Genomic DNA, 10,313 nt, shown 5'->3' with positions numbered 1-10,313 from the left:
AAGAGCCCCACATTTCACACCGTAGCTCAGCCCGGCCCGACCCAGGCAAATATCAGGCCGGGCCGGGCAGCCCGCAGCCCACACGAGGGGTCCAAATCTAAGCAGCATCCACGAGAAGATCCGAAAGCGAGCCCGTCGCCAGCATTAATTGATGGCCAGTTTTAAATCACCCACGTCCCCCAGAGCACCAGGATTTCCCATCCCGACACACACACACACACATACACATACACCCCTCCACATCCCCCAGCCGTCGATCTCCGCGATCGGACGGCCGCGACCCCGCCTCCGCCCGTGGGCTCGGCTCGCTTTCGCCCACCCCACCCCTGAAAAACGCCGCAACCCACCCCACCCATCATCGTCGCCCCTCCCACTCTCTCTCCCCCCTATTTTCCTCCTCGAGCCCCGAGACGCAGGCGACAGCGCAGCAGGCAGAGGCAGCAGCGGACGGGAGGAACCGGGCTCCCCCTCCCCCCCCTCCGCTCCTCGTCCCTCCCTCCCACGCCGCCGATCGGCCGATCGGGAGGAAGGAAGGGGGCCGATCGGGAGGCGCTGCGCCGGACGCACGGACGGCGCTCTGGGTCCGTACGTTTCTTGATTCCCCTTTGCCCCTGCTTTGGTCTCCGGCGTCGTCGTGGTGGGGGAGGAGCGCGGGTGGTTGTGCGGAGAGGAGTGGTTGGTTCTTGGAGGAGCGGGACGGCGGGTCTGGATTGGGGGTGCCCGGATGGGGTCGATTTGCGGGCCGGCGCTGCGGGGTGCTGAGATCTGCGCGGGGCGGATCTGGGGGCCTCCGTTCCTCGGGGTCTCGCGGGTGGATTGGTCCGAATTTCGTCGATTCGGGGTCTGTTTTGTGGTAGGAGAGGATTCCGTGGTGAAAAAGTGAATCTTTGCTCGGGGTAGACAGGATAAGGCGCTCGACCTATGCTTATTCGTGGTCGTGTTCCTAGAAGGCCGTCGATGTGCTACCTAACCTAGTCTGTATGTAATCTTGCCCCGAGGTCTAGAGATGGGCTGCACGCCATGGGGGCATGGGACAGGCACGGGATTTTGGTACAAGCCCATCCCTTTACAGGGTCACAAACAATCGGAGCTGTTCCAAATTATTGCGTTTGCCGATTTTGACTTGTTACTTCTATGACTTGTTATGTGCTTATGTGATTCCATTTCCATTCCGGACAGAAACTAATTAACCTGTGATGCTCTCTTTTCTAGGCTGAAGCCAGGGAGACAGTTTCGTAGCCGGAGGCTGCAAGGGCTTCCATCATTTGTCTCTGTGATTCGTTGCTGCTCTTGGACTTGAGGTATGTATGTATGCCACCTGCATCCCACATTGCTCCTTCTGGTTATAATGGTGATGTATTTGGAGTGGTGTTTATTTATAGAGTTTCCTGCAGTGTAATGACTCTACTTGATCTTGATGTATAGAAACATGGTAATTTATAGTATGATTTCGATGTACATGTACATGGTCCTTTTGTATTTGCCGTGCTGAGGCCAAATGTTTATTGCCATTTGACCAGTATAAGCGATTAGTCCTGTGCATCCTGTATTAAAGTTTTTTTTTACTTTTATCTGTATTCAACACACAATATACAATGGGTACAGTCCTATTTGATTCAGTATTTTATTTTGTATGACTTGTCTCTCGGCATTGGTTGTGAGATTCTTATGGGTTTCAGCTCTAGCCTACCCCAACTTGTTTGGGACTAAAGGCTTTGTTGTCTCAGCATTCTAGACAAATGTAGTTGCGTCGTTGATCCTCTCTCCTCTGTTTAGTAAGCTGTAAAACTAGTCTTGGTAATGTGGGGTCCGTCTTGCACATGCATATATTAGTTAATGGATATGCTTCAAGAAACCTCAACAAAGTAGGTGCACAGTCTGCACATAGTTTATTGTTGTTTCTGTTATTTCTGCACCTGCTATATGTTGTGACTGTTCCTTACTATTTTCCATCTGTCCTATTTGCCAGGATTATCTACTTCAAGTTTCAACCGTTGCTTATTAGCGAGTGATTGTTTATTCTACTGAAATCATTTGAGCTCCTCATCAAGTCACCAAGGAACACAGGTTTTGATGCAACATAATAGGGTCACTATGCTGTCTTCCTCGGAAACATGCCACCTTGGTTCTAGTTCCAACAACCAGGCTATCGATCAGCAGAACCCTGCTGTTGATGAGCATAATCTACTTCCTGATACCCTAGAGAGTGAGAACTACCCACACTATGTTCTCAATAGTCACGAGGTGGGAATGCCAAGTGGAGGCATGATTGGTCAGCAAAATACAAGCTTGAGTTTGTGGGATTCACCTGGTTCTAGCTCCGCGGGCTTCCTAGCCGATCATGATAGCCTTTTACAGGCCAAAAGGGAACATTTTGCACCTGCTTTGTCTATAGGCGGCCCTTTAATCATCGAAGGGAGAAGACGAGAAAGCAGTAGTTCATTGCCTTCACACAACTTAAACATAGACCTGAACATTAATCAGGCTGATCAATTTGAGACCGGGAATGTTGATATGGTTCAGAGTAATGGACACTCTGGAATGAATACTTATCCTCCGAATAGAGGTCTTTCGACCACTGAAAATGTTCTTCGTCGTGAAATTTCTCCTGGTGCTATAAGAAGTTCCTTGCATTCTGCAAACTTTTTTGATGGTACAGCAGGCCAAGAAACCGGTGGAAGTTCTTCACATACTGTGAACCATTTTCGGTCATCTATCAAGAGAAAGAATGTTGCTGGAAGTCTCGGAGAGTCTTCTGCCAATGGGAGTTCACGCAATCATTGCCAAAACAATGATATGCTGCTACCTTCGCTGTCCAGTCATGAAAGTACTGCTAATTTAAATATGACCTCTGTAAACTATGGTTTTTCATACCCTCCCATGGAGCAATTGGACCAGAATACTGATACCTCAGATGATGACATTTTTTCTGACCCTTATACACTATCTGGTCATCTGCATGAAAGTCAAAGATTCCTGAGAAATACCCGGATGAGAATAAGCGCCAATGAGTATGAGCAATCACTTTCTAATCTGCTGCCTGAGGAAAGTTTCAGGTGTTCAGCTCATCAGCCTGCGCGGCAACAGTCTTCTTTTACGCCAGTGCAACCTAGAGGAGTGAGTTCTTCAGTAAGTTCTCAAAATCGTCCTCATGTACCTGCTGTTGCTCAATTCTCGCAAAGTCTGCAGCGACATCCATCAAATGGTAATTTCGGTTCAAGAGCAGGGAGTTCTGCTGATACAATAAATCCGACACCTGCTTCACAAGATCCTGGTAGCAGCCTGGCAAGAAGCAATCTCCCTGAGCCCTTTATGCTAGGTCCGTCGTTGTTTACTACTGATTCAACAAACTTGCTATCTGCACCCGGAAGCAGAAGTAACCAGCAAAATCCTGGCTCCAGCTCTACACTTCGAGCTGCTGCAAATGTAGGACCCCAACAGGTTCCTGGGTTGAATTCATCTCAGCCAAGTTCAGCCGCAAGAGGTTCAGCTGATGTACCCAGGAGAGCCTCACTTGCTGCTAGTGTTTCTCATTCCAGAAGTCCAAGTATTGCATTGCAGCACCGTGGGCATTCATCTTCATCACACGAGATTCGGAACCATCAACCAGGATCAAGCGCTCGTGCAAGTCTGCAACACTACTCCAGGGCAGTTCCTCCCTCTATTGATAGGCAAAACCCAGGTTACTTGGACCTTCAGTCTTTTATGCAGAGCATCGCTGCTTCAAGAGAAGGAAGCAGGACGGTCTCAGAGGTATGCTTCCCTGGAGTAATTCCATCTAATATTCTTCCGTTCTTACTAAGCACAGGTGTGGATATGTAGTTCCATATTTATCTTAAATTGATGATGTGCTGCAAGGAAAGTTCCCTTTGTCTATCTCTGTTTTTTTACCTTCCTTACTATGTTTCTCAAAGAGGATATTATTTTCATTTGCTGGCTAATAACCCGCACTAAAATCCACTTTTCATGTGAAGTTTATTTCCGTGTGAGCTATTTCATTTTCTTGCCTTGCGATTTGCACTTGAATTATGAACTATTTCTTATCTGGCAATATCCCCACTTGAATTATGAACTATTTCTTATAAAGTTACTCAACCTTTCCTTTCCTTTGTTGGTCTATGAACCTATCCTTGAATATCTCTACAATGTATTAATTATTTCCTACTGTAGATGTGTTCCGCTGTTGCAAATGGCTTTTTTTTTCTCTTACCTGCTCTGTAAGGTAGTTTGCAAATCAAATGTAGCTTCGGTACCTCTGAGCTGATACCGGGATGACTTCAGAATCTTCTGAATTCAGCATTTTCCAGTAATCTAATAAATTTATTACTTACTTTTTCTGCTTCTAAAATTTTGCCATATGTTTTTTTCTTGTACAGCTTCGTAATGTGGTTGAACAAATTCGTCAGGGGAGAAGTGCTGCTAGACTGGAGGTGAGAATGGTTTATTTAATACACACTGTTATATTTCAATTAGCTTCTGGATCGGGTGTGAATTATGGAACTTAACCTTCAATTTGCTGAAGTTGCTTTTCATGTTCAATTCTATTGTCTGCGACAACAACTTAGTTTGTTGAACATACTGGTCTCCTGATAACAAATGTGAAACTTGCTTGTATACTTAAACGTAAATGTGTTAGTTTTGCTAAGCAACCAATTTTGTAAGCCCTAAGTTCTTACTACTAGTGCCATACAAATTGTACTCGTCCAAGTACCAATTATTGACCAGATAGTTCATGTTCCTACTTATTGTTTGCCGCTTAACAATATTGGCATTAAAAAGGCAAATATTAAATCTCCAGTGCCAGCTGTTATAGTACAAGTGCCTTTAAGTACAGTCTAAAAGCTGCTAACAATCATAGTACCTCTTTCATTCCAAATAATGAAGTTACCTTTCCCCCTGAATTCAATATTTGGTGAAAGAAGGACGTGCATTGACAGAACTTGTTCATTTGCATCTATGTCATGTACTACGAACCACAATGCTTCCACCACAGGTATCCTTTTTTACGCTATTTATGTGTATCCTTCAACCAGGAATATTTTTTTAAAAAAGGTGAAAGACTGATGGACTGTCATTTAAGATTTGATTATTCGCATAGTTTTCATACTTTCAAGTACACTTAAGGTTCTTCAACGGCAAGTGATGTATATATGTTACTGCTAATATCTATTCTTTTACTGGAATAGCTATATAATAATGGCATTGATGTTTGGGCAGGATTTTCTTGTTGATCGTCAACTTATCAGGAGAGCCAGTTTGGTTGATAGGCATCGTGAAATGCGGCTTGATGTGGATAACATGTCATATGAGGTAATAAACTAGTAGCAGCACCTTCACCCCATTCCTAGATCACAAGTCTGTGTTATCTATCCCTCGGTCAGAAATCCTATCATGGACTGCTCTGATACTGATTTTTTTCCCTTAAATATGTCCATGCCAAGCTTATTGCTTTCCTTTCCATGAAAATAACACCCTGTGACATGGATTTAAATAAGTACCAGGATATACAATATAAACTTGGGATGAGACGGGCCTGGCCTAGCCCTTGGAACTAGTGATAGGGACAAATAACAATTTGGAAAGCTTTGTATTAGTTTATTCCTTCAGAACTTGAATCAAGGACAGTAATTCCAGGTGGGGACCTGTCACTCTTGGCAGGATCTAACCAGATTCAAGTTTGCTGTTTCAATTTTGATGACCAGTGCTATATCGGCTATGGTCCTAGGCTTTTATAGTTCTCTGTAACTAATTCCTTTATACTACATGTTTGGAGCTGACACGAGTGGTACATTGTAACTAGTCCGCGACCTGAAAGTGTGGTTTAAGTGGTACCATTTGTATGACATTGTTGAATTTGTGTTCAATTACTGCAATTTGCTGTGGTTTATCCAGGAACTGTTGGCACTTGGTGAACGTATTGGGCATGTAAGTACTGGACTCAGTGAGGAGAAAATAATGAGTGGCTTGAAGCAGTGGAAGTATCTCCACATACCATTGGAGGAACCTGCAACAGTTATTGAACCATGCTGTATTTGCCAGGTAATTCAAAAGCTTACATTTTCTTTACTTGCTGCTGTAAATTTGCTTGATTTTAAGTCACTTTGAGAGAACATTGTCATCGTTTAGAACTTTTGAGCCCACATGATTTAACTATTGTTCAAAGATTGTTTTTTAAACTTAAAAATAGCTCGCTCACTTACTGACTGAGCATACCTTATTTCGGTGTTTGCAGGAAGACTATGCCGACGGCGAGGACATGGGCAGGGTGGAGTGCGGGCACTACTTCCACACGGCGTGCATCAAGCAGTGGCTGGTGATCAAGAACACTTGCCCCATCTGTAAAAAGGCAGCGCTGGGCACCTAAACAACCGCCCGCAAGGCCGCTAGCGGCGCTCCTGTGGAAATCCGCAGGGATGCCCCCCTCCCCTGTTCCCCCCTTTACTAGACCAAGTGGGTTATAAGCGGCAAAGCAAGCATGCAACACCTCTTTTCCTCCTCCCAAGAAGCAACGTCGTCAAGGGCGCGACGGGCAGGTGGAAATTATACCTATAGGCGGCGGGGTACCACATGGCACCCCTCTTACTGAATGGAAAAGCCGACATTGGCTGTAGTAGACCTGGATGGAGTTGGTTTCTGCTTCTGTTCAAACCTAGATTTGATGATATTCAAAATTTATTGAAATGACATTGTTACATTTTAACCGGGCGGTTAATCTCGTTTCCCTCTTGTGCCTGGCTGCGGTTTGGGTTGAGCTACGTAAGTGGCATGTAAATGGGGATGAAATTAAGCTGTAAGCAACTTAGGGAAACAATGTGGATGATGATCCCTTGGCATTTAAATATCAAGGAAACAAACGGGTTTAGAACTGAACGCAACGCATTTAAATATCCACTTTGTTGGACAAAAAGAAGGTTGAATTCAGAACCCTACATGTTAGGGATATAACCCCGTGGTATAACCCGCCTTGAAAGGGCCGGTTCAGGCTGATCAAGACGCCAGAGCCAGAGGGGCGGCTCAAAGATGGGCCGGCTTAAGGCCCAAGGCCAGAAGACGGCATGCGGCCTGGAGATGTAAGCCGCCCGATGATGACTTGTCATAGAAGGCAAGGTGACTTAGAGTTATGATCGGTCACAGATCATGACCCCGACCTGGACTCTTGTAAGCAGGTGGCCTCGACCTGTATATAAAGGCGAGTCCCCGCATAGAATAGGGGCAAGTTATAATCAATCGAGAGCTAGGTCAAGCGAATCCGTTTCTTTGTAATCAATACTCAAGCAATAAGCAGAAAAGAAGTAGGCTTTTACCATCATCGTGAGGGGCCGAATCTGGATAAATCGTGTCTTTCGTCCCGCTCAACCCTGACAAGCTAATCACCTAATTGCAATGACCTTACGACAAAGTCCTCACACTAAGACATCTGTCGTGACAAAACCACGACACTACTCATATGACTACGAGTGCCTCGGAGAGACCGAGCATCGACACCAAGTCTAGGAATTTAAACAACCATACAAATAAGTTACTCTCTCTGATTCATATTAAGTGTCGTGGTTTTAGTTCAAATAGAAAATAAGGGACGGTAGCGCATACAAAACATGTAATAGAAGAGATATGTTGCTTTTTCTCCCAAAAGCGGTCACCACCCGGCAAGCGTCGTAAAAGCAATCTCAAAAAAGGAAAGAAAAAGAGGACCAAAGTGGCCGGGTTGCACCGCGCAGCAGGAATAACGGAAACAAAGCAAGGTCCAACTGCATCCTATTTTGATTTTGATATATCTCATCGTTCACGCCGAACGGTTGCATCCTATTTTGTGTGTATTGCATGCATGTGCTTCAAGTTATGCAGCGTAAGAAGAATTTGTAGCTTTTTATGCGTGGTCATCATTTCGATCAAATTTCTTTTGGTCATTGTCCTAAAGAGGCTAAATCTCATCGTTCATGCCGAACGGTTGCATCCTATTTTGTGTGTATTGCATGCATGTGCTCCAAGTTATGCAGCGTAAGAAGAATTTGTAGCTTTTTATGCGTGGTCATCATTTCGATCAAATTTCTTTTGGTCATTGTCCTAAAGAGGCTAATGTAGCTGCTCATATTCTTGCTAGTCAGCTGGTGCATTCACATTATCCCCCAGAAAAATAAAAATAAAAAATGCAAAGAAGCGGCAAAAATATAGGGCTCTGCGTCAGACCATAGGCATACACGGGCACAGCCAAAAGTAACACATCTGCGTCTGCTCCACAGGCCCGGCAAGCAGCCGAGCTGAACGTTTAATACAAATTGAACTAAAACCACGATAAGTAATTTGGAACGGAGGAAGTACTTGTTAGGTACGCCCTTGAAGCATCCGGCGGTAGTAGAAACGAGGTACCGGACTGAAATTGGTGCAAGCGTTTGATGTATATATCGGCACCAGGGACTCGTACGTGTTATACAGACAAAACTCTGTTTCCAGGAGATTGGTTCTGGTGTGATCAAGACATGGCTTTCAAGGGCATGTACAATGGTTGATAAGATATTTTTATCTTAAATCTTGCATTTAAATTAGAGATGACAAGAAAACATATCTACAATGGGTCATCTCTTAGCCTTATCTTCAGTAACTAGTTATTCCTAAAAATATGGTGAGCCATATCGTGCTAAGAGACCATATCTTGTCTTCTCTTAAATAAGAGAAGACAAGTCTTTTTCTTATGAGTTCTCTCTCATTCACCTCATTATTTATCCTACGTGGCACTCCTAAGATAGCACCATTGTACATGCCCTTAAGGAAACTATACATCGGATAGAGCCATATCTTGCACAAACAGGACCAAAGATTACAACAAATCTAACTGCCTAACGCACGAAATACAACATATTTCAACATCCCCTTTTCTCTATGACAACTTAACTTATCTTAGTTGGGATTGCGCCGAAAAGCTTCTTGCTGCCTGATTATCAAGGGATCTGTAAATCACCACACATCTAATGGCGGAGAGCCTACCTTTGGACAAGAGCTTGTGACAATAATATCACCAACATAAATCAATATGAATATGGAGATTCCATGAATAGCTTCAGAGAGATTTTTGTCTGCATGAGTTTGGTTTTGTTGCGATCTAGAAATGGCTCCTAAGGAAACTATACATCGGATAGAGCCATATTTACACAAACATAACCAAAGATTACAACACCTCTAACTTCCTACACGTACGGAATGCAACATATTTCAACATGGACGTACCATAGTTCATTTTTCATTTACTTGCTACTTGTGAACTAACCGGGGCTTTGGTATGTGAACTAACCGGGGCCATGATCTAGTCGCACCGAGCACGAGCCCGGGCCAGCTTCCTTCTTGGGTGGAAGTTCATCCAGTATGAACCAGTTTCTGCACTGCTAAGAAAAAGTACTAGCCAGAGCGGAAATCCTTACATCAGCTCACCGCATCTTCCTCTAGTCTTTTCGCTACAACTAGGTTTGTTCCTTGCCTGTCGAGTCTTCATCACCATCTGGAGAACGGCCATCTTCCCTCGATAAGACCTTCGCTGTTGGCCGCTTACTCCCCATCTTGGCAGGCTTCCATTCATCTTTCTCACCACTCGTCCTACTCCTCGGGATGATCATCAGTACAAGCATTACCAACTCTCTTCGATGTCCATTGGATCATCGCTTGCTTTGTTGGTTCATCATCCTCTTCCTCTTCATCGACAACCATCTTCTATGTTGCCTTCTTGTGAATCCTTCTAACATTTCTCGCATGGTGTTGTCACCATGTACACGAGACAAGCAAATAGCATTAAGCAAACCTCTTTACCAATGGCGCGCAAAAAAATTCTCATGACTGGAATTGCTAGTGTCGAACAATGTGATGTCCTGCAAGTGCACATGGTTGATTTGTAGCCTATTCAAAGTAAGAGTATTGACCCTGCAGAGAGCTTAGGAAATGGTATAGCTATTTATCAGAATGTGCCCGCAAGTTATTTTCATTCAAAGCAAAAGCTCACCGGGAAGAAAATTTTCAAGAAGGATCATACTATAATTAAGTGCACTAGAAAAAGTAATAGAGAATAGGAGAGTAATAGAAATGATGGAAACTACAATAGGGTAAGGAGTCCTTGAATAGCACGGTAAGCATGTTCACATTTGCGTACCCTAGAACGTAGAATAGGACTCATAGTGGAGCTGGTCTGCTATCGTGCTTGGATCAACCTGGTATGCCATGTGGGAGGAGTACCACCGGAGCTAGAGCTAGCAGAGTATTCGGGGGGGGGGGGGGGGGTGATCATATGCATGTTTGGGGACCCAAATGACAGAACTTCTGTTAACTTGAGC

At 44.3% G+C, this 10,313-nt stretch overlaps 1 protein-coding gene across 2 annotated transcripts; it reads left to right on the top strand.

The window, feature by feature from the left end:
* Window positions 1-349: 349 nt before the first annotated feature.
* LOC125535064 (putative E3 ubiquitin-protein ligase HIP1) lies at window positions 350-6,700 on the top strand. Of its 2 annotated transcripts, none has more exons than XM_048698121.2 (7): window positions 350-581; window positions 1,213-1,301; window positions 1,970-3,753; window positions 4,377-4,430; window positions 5,218-5,310; window positions 5,893-6,039; window positions 6,233-6,700. In XM_048698121.2, the coding sequence occupies exons 3-7, from the start codon at window positions 2,074-2,076 to the stop codon at window positions 6,362-6,364; spliced, it is 2,106 nt and encodes a 701-aa protein (XP_048554078.2). In that variant the 5' UTR covers window positions 350-581; window positions 1,213-1,301; window positions 1,970-2,073; the 3' UTR covers window positions 6,365-6,700. The 2 variants fall into 2 exon arrangements, with proteins under 2 accessions (XP_048554078.2, XP_048554077.2); XM_048698120.2 differs by having other exon boundaries at window positions 354-585.
* The last annotated feature ends 3,613 nt before the right edge of the window (window positions 6,701-10,313 follow it).

Source organism: Triticum urartu, chromosome 2A (genome assembly GCF_056163025.1).
Source record: "Triticum urartu cultivar PI428250 chromosome 2A, HENAU_Tu73, whole genome shotgun sequence".
Classification (NCBI taxonomy): domain Eukaryota; kingdom Viridiplantae; phylum Streptophyta; class Magnoliopsida; order Poales; family Poaceae; genus Triticum; species Triticum urartu.
Note: the sequence above shows the minus strand (reverse complement) of the source record. Positions and strands in the feature narration are given on the sequence as shown.

Bases quoted from the DNA above. Each gene is read 5' to 3' on its own strand.
- LOC125535064 (XM_048698121.2), top strand. From the start codon at position 2,074: ATGCAACATAATAGGGTCACTATGCTGTCTTCCTCGGAAACATGCCAC. The intron at 3,754-4,376 runs GTATGCTTCCCT...TTTCTTGTACAG, and splicing joins GAAGCAGGACGGTCTCAGAG to CTTCGTAATGTGGTTGAACA. The intron at 6,040-6,232 runs GTAATTCAAAAG...CGGTGTTTGCAG, and splicing joins AACCATGCTGTATTTGCCAG to GAAGACTATGCCGACGGCGA.